Source organism: Littorina saxatilis, linkage group LG17 (genome assembly GCF_037325665.1).
Source record: "Littorina saxatilis isolate snail1 linkage group LG17, US_GU_Lsax_2.0, whole genome shotgun sequence".
Lineage (NCBI taxonomy): Eukaryota > Metazoa > Mollusca > Gastropoda > Littorinimorpha > Littorinidae > Littorina > Littorina saxatilis.
In genome coordinates, this window is record NC_090261.1 from 38,063,373 (window position 1) to 38,082,598 (window position 19,226).

Consider the following 19,226-nt stretch of genomic DNA (forward strand, 5'->3'; position numbering starts at 1 on the left):
AACAGTGGTTGGCAAAGTCTGCCTTTGGTGTGGACGTTCCAGTGGCGAGTAGCGAAGACGAGGTAAATTGCACTCCGTCGTGTGCTTTTGCCGTTCAGCTTGCGTTACCCAGCTCGTGGCCGTTCCTGACCTTGACTTCAATAATGCTGTATCCCTCCTCGTCCTGTTGCAGCTTTCGACCGGCAAAGAGGGAAATCCGAAGGGAGACCGCAGAGGGTAATTTTCACATTGGCCATTCCGTAACCTAACCTCATAGTGTAAACCCATATTTTGTGCCTGTAGCTGAACACGCACACATTTTTACAGAGAGTAAGGTATAAACCAGATTATGCATACCAGCGCTCATTGGTTAATAACAGGATATTCGATGATTATTTTCCCATGGGTAGCTTCCCTTTGCTGCACAATATTTACATATGTTTTAGACCAATGAGCGCTGGTATGCATATTCGGTGCGGATGCATGATTTGACGCAAAGTGGATATTAGCGGCTCGCAAACGAAGATTCTTCCAAATGATGGTTAAAAACAACCTGCAACGGACGGAAGCTGAAAATTAAAGGTACATACTGTTCAAACAATCATTCAACTGTATTTATTTGACCTTACACAGACTGTAGGAAGAGGCAAACCGTCTTGAACAATATTTTTCCCCAGGAAGCGACTCCAAGCACACAGAAGACTCGAAGCTGAGTGACGTACCTTGTAGTCTTTTTGTGATAGTAGTAGTCCAGTGGACGATACCTTCCGCCTGTGGTCAGATGTGTGTTTAATGTTTAAATCCGTTGCAATGTGCTGATCCTGATGATCCTGAAAATCATTTTATGATTATACTCATACTAGTCAATAGTCATAGTGTTTGCCTTTAGAATTAAGATTTAACACTGTTCTTATTCTTCTTAATCCTACTACAGAAACATGACCATCAAAATTTTCATTGGAAACCTCAGCGGGGATACAAAGCCTGAAGATGTAAGAGTCCTGTTCGAGAAGTATGGAGAGGTGGCAGAGTGTGATGTCCTCAAGAATTATGGCTTTGTGGTGAGTCTGTTAATGTTATACTTATAATGTTTACTGCCTTTAGTTTGAAAGGGCATTTCCCCCCCCCCCCCCCCCCACCCTTACCCCATCCTCCCCAATAAAGAAACAAAGCAACAACAAACAAAACAACAGCAAAAAACACATGTGAAAAGGTTACATTTTTGGAACATTCAATTCACGTTCACAAGAACCTCAGGCTAACAGCCTTTGAAGAAGACAACATAGAGACACAAATAAAAGATGTGTGTGCGTTGATAACTTGATTATCTTGGGCAATGACAAGACAAGGCACTTTTTCCAGACTCCAATTTTGTATGTGGTCAGGAATCTGTCAAGGTGTCCAAATGCAAAAATCCTGTTCTGGATACTTTTATTACTTTGTATTTTATTCTGTTTTTAAATGACAATATAAACAATACAGTTATGAAGTATTCCTCATGCAGATTCTATCCATACCAAATTTATGTCTGTCAGTCGTCTGGATGCTGAGAAAATTGACTTTGTTCAAGAAAAAAAGCACCTTTTTGGGCACACAAGGCGTTACGCGAAACGCATGGTACATTGGGCATTGAATAACCAAGTTACTGATAAGGGTATCATCTCAATCTAATTTTTAATAGGTCCAGAAATGGATGGAGAAACATATGTTAGATTAATGAAAGTTTGATCTGAACATAGGTTTTGGATTTTGAACGTTCTTTTTTAGCTGGTCAGTACGTTACATTTGGTGTAAATAATCATGAAAAAAGGGAAACTATCTTAAAAAAATGTTTCTGGTCAAACTTACTTAAAAATCATTGCAGAGGAAAGTCATTAGGTAGGATGATTGTATTTTTTTTTAAATTGAGCGAAAAAGTTGTGTTTGATGTAATTTAATTGTACTTCTAAGTTAAAAATATGCGTTTGGTGTAAATGAAATTGTATCTACTTGCCCAAACAAGTTTTGTCACAGTCTTTAAATAATGCCATAATACACAAAAGTGTGTGTTTTATTATACCTCAGACACCTGGTAGTTAAACTATGGTCACAGGATTCCTAGTGCTTGCACCTGTTGGCTTGTAGATCTGACAAGGGTGTAAATGTAACTAATACTTGAAAATGACAATGAATTTGTTTTAGAGACAGAAGATAACTTATCAGTGCTTAAGAACAACCAGCGAGACCAAACCTTTGTTTCAACATGAAAACAAGAGGCGAAGCCTTTAAGGCTCACGTAAGAAATCGACAAACAGTAACACAAACTCAATCACTTCGTCACACATACACACACACACACACACACACAGTAAGCGGCATAGGTGACACTGTGCAAGAAAGCGAGACACTAGATCTAGATCTGAATGGCCGATTTCGAAGAAAAAACTAGTCTCGGCCCGCTCAAAATAACAATGACCGAGACTTTCAGTAATTCCTTCGCGTGACGTCTAACCCTCTTACGTCATAATGTGACGTCTTCAAATGTTGTGACGTCTTCAAATGTTAAAGTTTCTACCACAGACATACATACATACATACGCACGCACGCACGCACATGTGCACAAAATCTTGAACACACACACACACCGCGCGAGAGAAAAAATGCTACAAGAGGTATGAAGCCGGCTGGCTTCCCTTCGCTCGTTCATAAAATTAGGTCGCGCAGCATACAAACTCAGTGGCACACGCAGCGTATGTGTGCTCAGGCCCAGTGACGCTGTTCTATTAGCCGAACAGCAATTCTATCCCACCGCGAATTGCGCCCACCGCCAAGAGTCGTTTTTGACTCACATGCGAAGCAAAAGTGAGTCTATGTACTCACCCGAGTCGTCCGTCCGTCCGTCCCGCCGTCCGTCCGGAAAACTTTAACGTTGGATATTTCTTGGACACTATTAAGTCTATCAACACCTGATGTGGCCTGATGGTGTATGGTTACAAGATCTCAAAAAACATGTGCGGCAACTTGACCTCACTTCAAGTTCAAGGTCACAGGGGCCGTAATTGTTGTCTTAAAAACGACCATTTTTCACATTTTCGCATTTTTTTCTGAAGTTATTGAGAATGGCAACCTTAGCTATGTATGCTATACAGGGCAATGTAAGCCCTATCTTTGGACACCAGTTTGGTTGACCTTGCTTCAAGGTCAAGGTCGCAAGGGTCCTTTAAAGTTGGATTGTATACATAGTTTGAAGTGACCTTGACCTTGAACTATGGAAGGTAACTCTTCCAAATCTACATATGTGTGAGGGAAATACATTATACTTACAAAAGTGAGTCTATATACTCACCGACATCGTCCGCCTGTCCTTCCGGGCGTCCGGGCGTCCGTCCCGCCCGTCCGTCTGTGAAACCTTTAACATTGTATGTTTCTTAGACACAAAAATACTGCAGAACTGATAAAAAATGCACAAAGGATTGAAGGCTTAGGTGGTTTAAAGTTGGAATTTGGTTTCCATGTTACAACATTCATCACGTAAATACAACACTTTAAAACGTCTCTTATTCAGCAACCAATTACTCTTTTTGTCTAATTTTTGCATTAAATAACATATTCTTACTCCGAATCACATTAGCATTGAGTCACCTGAGATGCTTATCACTGAAAAACGCTTACCCGGCTAAAAATTTTAAAGGGAAGCAACCCCATCACCAAAACGAAAGTGAAAGTAGCTTGGTAATGGGCCAGCACACTGGGAGTTACCTCCCATACGGGTGTGTGCCACGTCACTTCCTCTAGGAACACGTGCCTATTCTCATACGTCTTTTTCACCTTTGGTTTCAGTGCAGCCTTCGCTTCCGCATTGCGCGGTTCTGTCGGCTGCACTACCGGCACTCGCCGGAGGTGATGATCCGTCCACGCAGGCACGCTACGGCGGCTGCGGCAGTATGGAGTTTTCACTGACTTCCGGTCCTTCTGGATCACGAAGTCAACCAGTGCAGCCTTCAATTCCGCATTGCGCGGTTTCGTCGACTACACTTCCGGTTTCGGCCGGACACGCTGCTTCCTCTTCTGGTGCTTCCTTCCGGATATCAGAGGGTGGATTCCAGCGTACGCCTTCCGGCCATTTAGTGCCTAGGCTTGAGCAGGCATCACTCCACTCGGATGGGGGAGTGACGTCAGCTCATCCAGCTCCGGTTTTTACGGATGGTCGTCCTGCCTACCCTTACCTTCACAAGGTTCTGGGTTGCAGGATAATGTTCGTGCACAGGCACTCCGGTTTCCGGTTTGCCAGGGCATGCTTCTGCTTCCGGAACTGGTGGTTTTGGTCATGGTTCCATGTGTGACTATTTTGATGCTCCATCAGTGGTCAACGAGGAGTCTCGGGGCGTGTTTCCGTCGAAGCTCAAGTCTGTTCTTGACATCGCGGCGGAAGTAGCGTCTCGTTTTTTCCCCGAAGGGGTGGTGGCTGCGGACTCTTCCGCTCCGTTCGATCCTTCGGCCATGGCGGACTTCCGGCCGGCACAGGAAGATGTTTCTTCCTTCCGGTTCGCCGAGTCTCCGTCAGTGGCTTACCATCTTTCGCATTCGCTGGTTCGTCCAGCACATGCGGGGAGTGGTATTCGGCCAGTGCCTGTTCCGTTACTGCTTCCTTTTGGTCCAGTTCCGGAATCAGCTCAGCAGTGGGTGGCGTCGGCTTCTCAAGCCTCTTCCTTTGTGCCTACGGGCAATAGGAAGCTTAGCTTGCCCACTCAGAGCCAGAGCTGGCTGGCGTCTTTTGCACTCCCTAGGGCTACCCTTCCGGTTCCCCGGGAATTGCTGCCTCTTTTGGCTAAACCGATCAAGCTTGATCTGGTTCTGCCGGTTTCTGAGGCTTCCCTCCTCTCTGCTGAGGAGGTTGGACGTCGGCAGATCGAACTGTCCTCCGTTGCGGAGACTCTTGTTCGGACTCTGTATCGGGCATTGATCGATTCGCTGGTTCCTTTCACTCTCAGTGAAGAACAAAATGCGGACGATGTCTCTGCGCTTTTTTACCGCCTTGGCCAAGGTCAATGAGGAACAATTGCGTCTTTCCTCTCTACAGTACACCCAAGCGGTCCTCTGTAGGAGGGATCTCTTCCTCTCGCAGTCCCAGTTCACGGAGCTGGCTACTAGGGAGACCTTGAGAGTCTCCCCGGTCTCAGAGGAATCTCGCTTCTGTTCTCTGGCAATGGATGCCAGACAGAAGGAGATTCAGTCGAACAAGGACAGTCAGTTCCTCGACTTCACTCTGCAGGGGGTGAAACAGTCTAAGCCTTCTAAGCAAAAGCAGGCTCAGACATGTCGAACCTCAAGCCAGCTCAGAAGCGGCAGGCTCTGCCGGTCGCTCGTGGCAGGAAGAAGAGGACGGCATCGGGGAGGGGGTGCGGCGGCTCTGGGAGTAAGCCACACCCCCAATGAAGCGCTCCCGATCTCACCCCCCTCCCGCCTTCCACCTTGGTGATGGCGGGAGGCCCCTCCCGTGCGCTTTCTCGTTGGATGTTGGTAGTAGACAGCCAATGGATTGTGGGAGTGGTGAGATCGGGCTTCCGCCTGCTCTGGCGGGAGGAAAAGGCGCCTCTTACCCGAGTGCCACCGCGGTTCAAGCCCATCTTCTCGCAGGAAGCATGTTCCGTCTTGCAGTCGGAAATTGCCTCCCTGGAGCAGAAGGGCGCGGTGGAGAGAGTTCGGGTCCATAGCTCCCTGGGATTTTAGGGCGTCTTTTCGCCGTTCCCAAAGCGTCAGGAGGACGGCGTCCCGTGTTGGATTTATCTCTCCTCAACACTTTCTTGAGTGAGATAAAAGACAAGATGGAGACGCCAGCCTCGGTCCGAGACTCTCTCCGCCCAGGAGACTGGGTGACCTCGATCGATCTCACGGACGCATACTTTCATTCTTATGCATCCGGCCGACCGGAAATGGCTTTGTTTCCGGTGGGGAGATCAGATCTACCAGTTTCGCGCACTCCCTTTCGGGCTGTCCCTCGCACCATGGATTTTCACCATGGTGGTGAGACAGGTCTGTGCACTGGTGAGGTCCTAGGGTATCCGCCTGCGGGTTTATCTGGACGACTGATTCATCATGAACCAGTCCCAGAGCGGCTGTTCGCAAGATACCCTGATGGTTCTTCGAGAATCCAACTTGTTGGGGTTCTCGATCAACCAGGGAAAGTCGGAGCTGACCCCGTCACAGACATTCACTTATCTGGGGATGTCTTTCGACACGGTCGCGTGGACTGTCCAGCCTTCTCAGAGAAGGGTGCACAAGCTCCAAGCTCAGATTTGCTCCACTTTGCCTCTCCTGATGGCTTCCATCCGTCTGGACTTGGTGGCTCGCTCGCATAGAGCGTCCACCTCGTCAGTTTATGCTTCCCACTGGAAGGCATGGACTGCCTGATGTTCAGCTACAGGGGTGAGTTCGGTGGCTCCGCGCTCTATTCAGGTCGCCAACCGCCTCTCTTTCATGTCTTCGCAGGGCGCCTCAGGCTCCTCGTTGAGGGTCCGGCGCTTCGCTATCTCGGCGACTCTTAAGCAGATCGGTCGGTCTGTTCGAGTCGGGGGCGTTATAGCTGCAGTCATTAAAAGGGCTGCTCTTAAGGAAGCGAAAGCTCGTTTGCCCGCTCCCAAGTGGGACTTGTTTTTAATCCTGGAATTCCTACGTTCTGCGGATTTTGAGCCTTTGAGCGAGGCCATTCTGTTCAATGTCACTCGCAAAGCGCTGGTTCTTCTTTTGTTGGCAACGGCCCGACGGGGTAGCGAGGTCCACGCCCTGTCGGGTCAGCCTGGAGATATCTCCTTTTAGTCGGACGGTTCCGCATCTTTGCGTTTCCGGCCCGATTTCCTGGCCAAGAATCAGTCTCCGGGGCAGGCCTCTCCGCTGGTTAGAGTCAAGGCTCTGATCAGCGCGTTGGCCCCGGATGACCTTGATTCGGTCAATTGCCCTGTGAGGGCTCTTCGTCTGTACTTAGCCCGGACTCAGCCGTTTCGGTCTAGTTCTCAGAAGTTGCTGTTTATCTCGCCCTTTTCTAGGCGCGAGTAAGATTTGTCGAAGGTATCGTTGGCCTGGTGGGTGTCCTCGCTCATTAAGCAAGCTTATGAGTGGAGTCGCACAAAGAGGGGGGGGGGTCATGCCCTCCTTGCCACTTGACTCGGCCCGAGCCCATGAAATGAGGGTGTGGGCATCCTCTCTGGCAGTACTGCGCTCCAGATGTCTAGAGGAGGTGCTGACAATTGCGTTTTGGCGTTCTGAAGATGTTTTCATAAACTTTTATCTTCGGGACGTCTCGGCTCTTCGACAGGATGGCTCCAGAGGCCTTCCAGCTCTCATAGCAGCAGGTCAGTTGATGGTGAGTTTTGATTCATTTCTAGCCCACCGCCTTGTTGATGTTATCTGCTAATGTGATTCGGAGTAAGAATATGTTATTTAATGGAAAATTTCCTAGATAAATTTTCATTTAATTAATATACTTACCCGAATCACATACTGTATTCCCTCCCACCTGCCCCGCGTATGGTTTTAAGATTTTTAAAGCCGTATGAGAATAGGCACGTGTTCCTAGAGGAAGTGACGTGGCACACACCCGTATGGGAGGTAACTCCCAGTGTGCTGGCCCATTACCAAGCTACTTTCACTTTCGTTTTGGTGATGGGGTTGCTTCCCTTTAAAATTTTTAGCCGGGTAAGCGTTTTTCAGTGATAAGCATCTCAGGTGACTCAATGCTAATGTGATTCGGGTAAGTATATTAATTAAATGAAAATTTATCTAGGAAATTTTGCATTATTATGTATAGCAAACAATAGACTTCATAGTAAAAACAATTATTTTGTATTTCTTGACACTTTATTTTTTACTTTGTATGTAACACTTTGGACCACCATTTCTGAGAATGACCATACATGTATTGTCACAACGTCAAAATGGGAAAGGTGATAACTACCAGACAGGCAATCATATGGGAAAAAATGATATTTCATGGATACACCGATTGTCACTCATACCCTGTGAAAAATCTGGAAGGGGTATAAAAACCCTTTACTTTTTTCCTGAAAGGGTATGGATACCCTTGACTTTTGGGGTTGTGTGGAACCCTGGTAGGTATCTTGGCATGGTGTGCAACTGCAAGACTGATCTATTCAATTGTACACCCTCAAAAGTCAAATATAAAGCCAAAATCAAATCACATTGATTTTGCACTTTGACGAAAGCCTCTGGACTTCATTCGTTATTGTTGCGAAGGATTAAACAACGGCAAATAATTCATCATCACTTTTCTCTTGTGCAGCATATGGAGAACATGAAAGAAGCCAACACTGCTATTGCCAACCTGAATGGCTACAACATCAAAGGACAGCGAATGAGGGTCGAGGTAAGGGGGTACTTTGTTTAACATCAGTTTAACTTTAAGCGCAGCCCCACGTTATTTGCATTGTCTAGCAGTTTTTTTTGTGTAAATACGTCATTAAGTAGGACTATGAGGATGATTCTTCATGACACCCTTCTTTAAGTTTAACTGAAAGGATTATTATCATGTTGATCGGCACTCGTTTTGGACTGATCGGTTGATTGTTTCTCTCTTTCCGTCGAATGATTTTTATGAAATGTTAGTTGGCCGGCAGGTGTTAAATAGATTTACAAGGTTTATTTTTCATTCTCTGTCCGTTGGGTGCTTTTTATAGGAAATGTTCGTGTGTAATATTTGCCGAAGTGGTATTTCGGATGGGGACAAGCATCTTGCTGGTCAAATGTAACGTTTTTTATTTCCAAATGCAATACTTAAAAATGTTCAGGTAGCATACGCAATTCATGTTTCTATTTTCACACCGGAAACCGTCGGGCTATCTTTTTCACATTAAGTCCAGTAATGTAGTGATATAAAACCGATAACCGGAGAAGTTTGAGATGTACGTTATATTTTTCCTTGGACTTTAAAAAACTATTGTTACTTGGTGTAAGAGCAGATCAATCTGTGTTGTACTAGCGATGGATGTTTGCGTTGTGTTTGCCGTATTAATGCGTGTTTTTCTCTCATGTAGTTGTGTGAGTTACAGGTCTGTTACAAGCACAAGTTAAAAAGCGAAATCAACATCTTTCCGAACATGGAGAGGGCTCAGACCACAACAATAACATCTTTGGTTACTGTTAGTGTCATAAAAAAGAATCCTTGTGCGTGGAGATGAAGTCCTACATTTTTTTCACAAATAATTTTCAATCAAAAACAGATCTCTGTTTTTCAGTTAGTTTTTTTGCTGAGCAATATCTGGATAAGGCATGCAGTTTGTCAATGTCATTGCAGTCAGAATTGTCTTTGAAAAAGACTTGAAGTTTTCTCGTATTGTTTTAACAAGCTTAGGGATTGGAGACAGGTATGATTGTTTTATTACCACGCTCATGAAATGCATTAGTTTAGTTTACAAACTTATCCGTTCCTTTTTTGTTTCAAGCGCTTTCTGAAGACCAGTTACCATTTGCCAACCACTTGTAGGTGTGCTCTTGCTAGAGATTTTGTGCCGCAAAATTTGATTTTGATTCATCAGCTCGATTTGTGTCCAATCTGCTAAGTTTCTTCGGCTGTATATTTTTGCACATGGGAAAAGGGGGGGGGGGGGTTAAATCTTATTATGTTTTGGTTCCGAGAGCGCAACATGAAATCTGAGAAGAAAGTTTGGGAACTGCGTAGAGAAAACATTCCTTTGGTAGTTTTAACAGTGGTTGGCAAAGTCTGCCTTTGGTGTGGACGTTCCAGTGGCGAGTAGCGAAGACGAGGTAAATTGCACTCCGTCGTGTGCTTTTGCCGTTCAGCTTGCGTTACCCAGCTCGTGGCCGTTCCTGACCTTGACTTCAATAATGCTGTATCCCTCCTCGTCCTGTTGCAGCTTTCGACCGGCAAAGAGGGAAATCCGAAGGGAGACCGCAGAGGGTAATTTTCACATTGGCCATTCCGTAACCTAACCTCATAGTGTAAACCCATATTTTGTGCCTGTAGCTGAACCCGCACACATTTTTACAGAGAGTAAGGTATAAACCAGATTATGCATACCAGCGCTCATTGGTTAATAACAGGATATTCGATGATTATTTTCCCATGGGTAGCTTCCCTTTGCTGCACAATATTTACATATGTTTTAGACCAATGAGCGCTGGTATGCATATTCGGTGCGGATGCATGATTTGACGCAAAGTGGATATTAGCGGCTCGCAAACGAAGATTCTTCCAAATGATGGTTAAAAACAACCTGCAACGGACGGAAGCTGAAAATTAAAGGTACATACTGTTCAAACAATCATTCAACTGTATTTATTTGACCTTACACAGACTGTAGGAAGAGGCAAACCGTCTTGAACAATATTTTTCCCCAGGAAGCGACTCCAAGCACACAGAAGACTCGAAGCTGAGTGACGTACCTTGTAGTCTTTTTGTGATAGTAGTAGTCCAGTGGACGATACCTTCCGCCTGTGGTCAGATGTGTGTTTAATGTTTAAATCCGTTGCAATGTGCTGATCCTGATGATCCTGAAAATCATTTTATGATTATACTCATACTAGTCAATAGTCATAGTGTTTGCCTTTAGAATTAAGATTTAACACTGTTCTTATTCTTCTTAATCCTACTACAGAAACATGACCATCAAAATTTTCATTGGAAACCTCAGCGGGGATACAAAGCCTGAAGATGTAAGAGTCCTGTTCGAGAAGTATGGAGAGGTGGCAGAGTGTGATGTCCTCAAGAATTATGGCTTTGTGGTGAGTCTGTTAATGTTATACTTATAATGTTTACTGCCTTTAGTTTGAAAGGGCATTTCCCCCCACCCCCCACCCTTACCCCATCCTCCCCAATAAAGAAACAAAGCAACAACAAACAAAACAACAGCAAAAAACACATGTGAAAAGGTTACATTTTTGGAACATTCAATTCACGTTCACAAGAACCTCAGGCTAACAGCCTTTGAAGAAGACAACATAGAGACACAAATAAAAGATGTGTGTGCGTTGATAACTTGATTATCTTGGGCTGTGTCCAAGATGGTCGTAGCAATGACAAGACAAGGCACTTTTTCCAGACTCCAATTTTGTATGTGGTCAGGAATCTGTCAAGGTGTCCAAATGCAAAAATCCTGTTCTGGATACTTTTATTACTTTGTATTTTATTCTGTTTTTAAATGACAATATAAACAATACAGTTATGAAGTATTCCTCATAACTCATAACTCATAACTCATAACATTTTATTGATCCAACAAAGGAAATTAAATTGGTCATCAGCACATATAGGTCATTAATTAATAATTATAAAAGAATAAGAGAAGAAAATTCATAAAACCCATGATAACAAAAAAATATCTAAAGTAATATATGTACAACTACAATACCCTTTTTACTTGCACACTTGACACACCGACACACCAACACACATGCATACATACCTACATACATACCTACATACATACCTACATACATACCTACATATATACATACATACATACATACATACATACATACATACATACATACATTCCATGTTAAAGTGCAGCCAAGAATATCACAATAACCATATCACTGTTTGGACTAACAGACAAGTCCCCATGCAAATGATGATAACAACAATCATGCAGATTCTATCCATACCAAATTTATGTCTGTCAGTCGTCTGGATGCTGAGAAAATTGACTTTGTTCAAGAAAAAAAGCACCTTTTTGGGCACACAAGGCGTTACGCGAAACGCATGGTACATTGGGCATTGAATAACCAAGTTACTGATAAGGGTATCATCTCAATCTAATTTTTAATAGGTCCCGAAATGGATGGAGAAACATATGTTAGATTAATGAAAGTTTGATCTGAACATAGGTTTTGGATTTTGAACGTTCTTTTTTAGCTGGTCAGTACGTTACATTTGGTGTAAATAATCATGAAAAAAGGGAAACTATCTTAAAAAAATGTTTCTGGTCAAACTTACTTAAAAATCATTGCAGAGGAAAGTCATTAGGTAGGATGATTGTATTTTTTTTTAAATTGAGCGAAAAAGTTGTGTTTGATGTAATTTAATTGTACTTCTAAGTTAAAAATATGCGTTTGGTGTAAATGAAATTGTATCTACTTGCCCAAACAAGTTTTGTCATAGTCTTTAAATAATGCCATAATACACAAAAGTGTGTGTTTTATTATACCTCAGACACCTGGTAGTTAAACTATGGTCACAGGATTCCTAGTGCTTGCACCTGTTGGCTTGTAGAGAGACTTAAGTGAGGCCATCTGACAAGGGTGTAAATGTAACTAATACTTGAAAATGACAATGAATTTGTTTTAGAGACAGAAGATAACTTATCAGTGCTTAAGAACAACCAGCAAGACCAAACCTTTGTTTCAACATGAAAACAAGCACACTGAATGACAAAATTTACCTCAGAAGGACCACTGTTGGGACATTTTGGTGTAAACATCACCTTGTTTCTTTACTGAGACCATATGCAGCACATAATAATGCTAAAAACAGCACATAACAGTCTGTTGAGGGTTTATGAGCTAAATAAAAAACGCTCGCGCTGGACCCGAGTACTCTTCAGACTGGTTCGCTCCCCCAGTATGAAAGTTTTTGTCTTGTGCACGTTTAAGACCAAGTGATTGCTATGTGTGAATTACAGGCACTAACACATGTGCACAAAATCTTGAACACACACACACACCGCGCGAGAGAAAAAATGCTACAAGAGGTATGAAGCCGGCTGGCTTCCCTTAGCTCGTTCATAAAATTAGGTCGCGCAGCATACGAACTCAGTGGCACATGCAGCGTATGTGTGCTCAGGCCCAGTGACGCTGTTCTATTAGCCGAACAGCAATTCTATCCCACCGCGAATTGCGCCCACCGCCAAGAGTCGTTTTTGACTCACATGCGAAGCAAAAGTGAGTCTATGTACTCACCCGAGTCGTCCGTCCGTCCGTACCGCCGTCCGTCCGTTCGGAAAACTTTAACGTTGGATATTTCTTGGACACTATTAAGTCTATCAACACCTGATGTGGCCTGATGGTGTATGGTTACAAGATCTCAAAAACCATGTGCGGCAACTTGACCTCACTTCAAGTTCAAGGTCACAGGAGCCGTAATTGTTGTCTTAAAAACGACCATTTTTCACATTTTCGCATTTTTTTCTGAAGTTATCGAGAATGGCAACCTTAGCTATGTATGCTATACAGGGCAATGTAAGCCCTATCTTTGGACACCAGTTTGGTTGACCTTGCTTCAAGGTCAAGGTCGCAAGGGTCCTTTAAAGTTGGATTGTATACATAGTTTGAAGTGACCTTGACCTTGAACTATGGAAGGTAACTCTTCCAAATCTACATATGTGTGAGGGAAATACATTATACTTACAAAAGTGAGTCTATATACTCACCGACATCGTCCGCCTGTCCTTCCGGGCGTCCGGGCGTCCGTCCCCCCCGTCCGTCTGTGAAACCTTTAACATTGTATATTTCTTGGACACTATTAAGTCTATCAACACCAATTGTGGCCTGATGGTGTATGGTTACAAGATCTTCAGAAACATGTTTGGCAACTTGACCTCACTTCAAGGTCAAGGTCACAGGGTCCTTCAAAGTTGAAATGTATATATTTTGAAGTGACCTTGACCTTGAACTATTGAAAATAACTCTTCCAAAACTACATATGTGTGAGGGAAATACATTAGATCTTCAGAAACATGTTTGGCAACTTGACCTCACTTCAAGGTCAAGGTCACAGGGTCCTTCAAAGTTGAAATGTATATATTTTGAAGTGACCTTGACCTTGAACTATTGAAAATAACTCTTCCAAAACTACATATGTGTGAGGGAAATACATTATATTTTCATAATAACTCACATTAGGTTACATATCTTCAAGTTCCAGGTCAGTTTGAGTTAAACTGATATTTGTCAAAAAAGAGAAAACAGGCGCCAGACTAGAGAGAAGTCGGAGAACTGACGTTCCTTGTTCGACTCGATCCCCTAATGACCAGCGATTAGCATTTTAGGATGGAGAACCTTTTGACACAGTATGCACCATAACTTGGATGCAATTACTGAATGTGCAACTCACAATGGCATTAGTTTTCTGTAATTATTTTCTTTACTGAATAAATATTGTTTTTCTCAGTTTTATTGTAAAATTATTCTGAAAGAAAGATCAAGGTCTGTTCAGCATGTGAGTCGTGTGGGCTTTGCCCTTCTTGTTGTGGATTATTTCGCATTTGGTCACGGCTCAGAAATGGCGTCGAACTCCACCCTTACACCATTCAAACGCCCCACACGCTCAATTATGGTTTATTCTACCTTTGAAAGTACTGACACTGGGTGCAGATATGAATAAAGTTACTATTCTGGTAGAAACCGAAAGGTTTGATGACTTTGTTTTCGAGCAAGGCGCAATCGTACAGTGAATTTACGTCGATTTTCGGGCCGGAAGTTGGGACACTTTTTTACTTGGTGTCGAAACGTCGTATTTGCGCGTCCTACACACACTGCTTGGATAAAAACTTGATGGAGATGGAAAGAGAAGGTGTTGGTTATTGTTTACATACTGCACGATAACCTGTACCTCACCCCAACAGTCGGCTGAGATCAAGTTTAGACTCCAACGGCCAGTGTGTTACTTTTCGTGTTAGGAGTCACGTAGGCAGTTTTGGCTTTTGCCGCGCTTTTAATAATGATGACAGACGTTGAACTAAGCGATAAACTTGGACAAGAAAGAACAATCTACTACTTAAAAAAAAAATATGCACAAACACAGAAGACAAAGCAATGAAAATAAGTCTTAAGTTCGTTGTTGTGTACTATCGTGTTACCGCGAAAAGTAACAACGTAAATCAAAGTTATTTATCGACATGTTCCTGACTTCCTCCGGTGGAAACAACTGTTCTATCGTCTGCTACAAAGTTGCATTCACTGTCTCGAACTCAGAACTCAGTGTGGCATGGAGGACATCGAAGATAACGGCCAAGTTAAGAACCACTGGTTTTTCGTTTTCTGTAACACACTCACCTGCAGTTTGAAACACTGATATTTTCACTAAATAACAACTTTCTTCCTTTTTTTTCATCTGAAAGTTAGAAGTGTTATTGTGATTTGTTTTGATAAAATTTGCATTTTTTAGGACAAAGATTTTTCTTTATTTTGATTTTTAAAGACATCTGTTTGAGACGATTCAACCAATTTCCCAAAGTTATTCAGCTTTCATGTCATTGCATGTGTTTTTTTCTGGCCTTTTCTATTGTCTTTCCATACAGTTCACTTTGTGCTTTGTTTTCATACCATTTTAATGAAATGAATGACAGGAAAAAGAAAGATATGTTTTTTTACGTTGTGTGTGTTACTCACACCACTCGCACATCGTGAGAGGTAACACACTCAAATACAGTACAGTTATCTTGAAAGTTATTTAAATCTTGCTGGAACAAAGTAAGGAATGAATCAAGTAAACAGAAAATGATGTCTGCGTTTATTGTTTTGAATTGGAGGTTTTTTTTTAGGAACAGTGTTGAGTGCGTTACACACACTAAAACATCACAGGCACAATTGTGTTAAGTAACCTACTCCCAATACCTTGTCTCAGGATAAACAATATGGTTTTTTTTATTACCCCTTCAATTTACTAGAGAAATATAAATGTTGAAGTGAAAACTTTTCAATATTCTTATTAGCATTTTTGTAATTAATGGCTGTTGGTGTATAAGTGTGTTACTTACACCAATATGTCAGCTGCAAAGTTAGTGTTAGTAACTCACTCAGTTCTGAAAGTAGGAAAAACGTGTACTAGAGTACCATATCAATTAATCATCACTGAAGTGTGTGTTGTTAAATGCATATTAACCTGACTTTGACATTTTTACACCCCCTGTATAGGGGTGTGTATAGGATTCGGTCGATGTGTTTGTTTGTTTGTGTTCGCATATAGATCTCAAGAATGAACGGACCGATCGTCACCAAACTTGGTGAACAGGTTCTATACATTCCTGAGACGGTCCTTACAAAAATTGGGACCAGTCAAACACACGGTTACGGAGTTATTGCTGGATTAAGATTCTACAAGGACTTATAGAGGGACATATTATCATTTTCATTTCATTTCATTTTCATTACTTTATTGTCCCATCGCTGGGAAATTCGGGTCGCTTCCTCCCAGTGGAAAGCTAGCAGCAACGGAGTCGCGCTACCCAGGTGTCTGCGTGTTTAGGTGTATTCAGCCACCTGCACTTATGGCAGAATGACCAAGGTCTTTTACGTGCCATTGTGATGACACGGGGGTGGGACATGGCTTCCGTCTCTGGGTCTGCACATAAAGTTGACCCGTGTCCGTCCCGGCCCGAATTCGAACCTGCGACCTTCCGATCACAAGTCCAGTGCTCTACCAACTGAGCTACCATATTAATGGTCAAAGGGAAATAACCTTCTCAGTTGGTGGCAGTGAGAATGGTTATTTCCCTTTGACCAACGGGGGTGTTTTTTCTACCTCGGAGGAATTTCTTGTTCATGATGTATTCAAGTTTTACTTTTGTTACGGTGAGTTTGTGTTGGTGCTTGTAACACAAATTGGTGTTGTGTAACAAACTCAGAGACACTTTCTTTGCTGATATGAATTTACCAGCATGCTGAATGTGTCAACAATAGTTTCAATAGTTGTGTAGCAACCATGGTGTCATTCTTACAATTAATTTCACAATTAACTGAATGCACTGAATAGGGACAACGTTTTGTTCATGTTATGACAGTGTTTTGTAACACACTCATTGGCGAATAAACAGCATTTTTCTTGATAACTTCAAAATCCGCCTTCAACCTGAAGATTTTTTGTTGGGTTTATCAAGTTTTTTTGTACAGTGTGTTGTTTTCATTACCAAGTGGATGGATATATGCTTTATACCCTACAAAATAATGTGAAGTAACACTTTTTTGGTGAAATGTAACACACTCAGTGTCAAAAGTGAGAAAATCTTCTCTATATTGTGAATTGGAGCATGGTAGAAGTCATAATACATCATTGTTAGGTTGTTATGGTTTTGCTCTTTCATTTTTCATTCTTTTGCATGCATTTTTCATGTGAATATCTTGACAGTGTCCTAAAGTTTGATTTTTTTGGTGAAATGTAACACACTCATTGGAAACTTTTAGGAATGACTTGACAGATAACTGATAATGGGAATAACTGGTCCGGTATCATTGATGCATTTCAACTCTTTACTATTATGTACTTGTTTCTCTTCCCATTACATGTATTTCTAAGGTTTTGTGTGTAAAATAAATAGGAATTTTGCAGTTTTGAATGTCTGTGTTGTGAGACACAGAAAGTTGATTTTTGTTTGAATACATGTTCACATCTTGTTCTGATTTGATTTTGTTTGCAGACTGTCCGTATGAAGTGTGTGGAACTAAGAATAGATTGACTGCTGAAACAGTAATCTTTTCAGTTCTTTGAGTACTTGTTTGATCGTTGTTTTGTTTATTGGTGTTCCTGTAACACACACACATTCCTAGGGTACCTAGATGTGCAGATTATTGCTGTCGGGGAATGCCACTTTTCACAAATGAAGATCAAGGTAGATACTAAATAATGCAGTTAACTTTTATTGTGTAATAGGTTTACTGTTAACTGTGTATTAGAAAACAATGTGTGACACTGTGTTATGTAACACACTCCAGTTAAAATTTTAAATGCAATTCATTCCGCAGTAATTGATGAAAATACATTGTTACTGCCCAGACACAACTAAACACATAAACAGTTTTGCTGGACCCCAAAATGGAAAGTAATCCAAGAGTTTGTATTTGTGACTCAAGTGTCCCACAAATTCGACACCTTTTCTGAGCCATGACCATTTAGGTCCCAGGTAACATTATGAAGTTTTAATACGATCAATCGGACCTATTATCAAGTTAGTGTATCAACTTTTGAACGAACTGCGCCCAGTAGTTTCCCAGCAATAAGCTGTTAAGTCCAGACAGACAGACACACAATTAAAGTCTGTTGGACCCTAGTACTGCGTACTCGGGGATAAAAGATAAATTACCCTTCAAATGGACCTGCAGATCTTCGGAGCCTTCTGTATGTTACTTTACACCATCCTTTTGTGTAAAGATGTACACACAACCAAAAAGGCACAACCATTAATTTAACCCTTTATTTTGACTTGAGACAGGTAGCTTAGAACAAACAAGTTAGAAATACTGTTTAACTGATGTGAGCATAGCCCATTAAATGTAAATTCAGTACCTTGTACTTGCTGTTTGGTGTAAAGTAACGTACAGATCATGGGTAAAATTAACATTTGGTACCGTAGTGGAGAACCAACCTGACTATTCTATCGTGAAAAGGATTTGTTATGATTTCTTGTTTGTAACTCAAAAAACTGCAGACCAAAATAGTGTAAAAATATTTAAAGAGGGTGATTTGATAATAATTTCTACACCGCTGACCGTGCTTTTTTCAAATTAAGTAATAACCTGATGATTGAGGTTAAGGTTTGCAAAACAAATGACATGAAAATTTACTGGAACCTTTTCTGCACTTCCATAGAGAATTTCATTGTTTTAAAAACAGTGTAAATAGGTAAATGTTGAATTGTAACTTTGATTCTGGGCTTTGGTGTAAAGTAACTAACGGATAAATGATTTTGCTTATATTGAGACAGGAGAAACTTTTTTCAAGTGTTGCTTTAGTACAGATCAACTCTACATTCAGCCATCAAGCCATTGGATAGTGAAACAGTTGCCTAAAGCTGAACCTAAGAAAATGACAGCACCTTGAAATTATGTTATGGTGTAAATGTAACATACAGTCATTTGTGCTTTATCTGCAAATATTTGATAAACCGAACACTTGACTGGAAAATAAAATGCTGCAATTGAAGGACAGGAATACCAAGATGTTTATTCATGTAAATTTAAGGAGGTTTAAAAAAAGTCTAAAAATTGTAACACTTTTTGGACTCCTTGACAGATTCTTGGCCATGTAGTAATGTGTACACTCACAATACTGACCTGTTGTATTTCTGTTATTGTTCATGTTAGCTACAAGATCTATACATGCTGTGGACAAATTATTTGCTCCTTAGCCATAAGTCAAGAGTCCTTTTCCTAGGTATCTTTTACCTTACTTTGCTTAGGTAGTAGGCAGGGTTCCACATCACGTAGAATTAAGGGTATAATACCCTTTGACCCTCCAAATCACGTACGAGGTGCTCTCTGAAGAGGTATAAATTCGTAACTGTTTTCTTCCAAAGAGGTAAAA

The 19,226-nt window shown here is 41.8% G+C and overlaps 1 protein-coding gene across 4 annotated transcripts in view; it reads left to right on the plus strand.

Annotated features, from left to right (window-relative positions):
• The window catches only part of LOC138951953 (RNA-binding protein lark-like), a 67,509-nt gene that overhangs the window by 36,792 nt on the left and 11,491 nt on the right, over positions 1 to 19,226 (plus strand). For all 4 annotated transcript variants that reach the window (XM_070323518.1, XM_070323519.1, XM_070323521.1 and 1 more), the window contains 5 exons: positions 173 to 216; positions 914 to 1,040; positions 8,256 to 8,339; positions 9,847 to 9,890; positions 10,588 to 10,714. In XM_070323518.1, the coding sequence (XP_070179619.1) occupies positions 173 to 216; positions 914 to 1,040; positions 8,256 to 8,339; positions 9,847 to 9,890; positions 10,588 to 10,714 (426 nt within the window). The remainder of the gene's footprint in view (positions 1 to 172; positions 217 to 913; positions 1,041 to 8,255; positions 8,340 to 9,846; positions 9,891 to 10,587; positions 10,715 to 19,226) is intronic.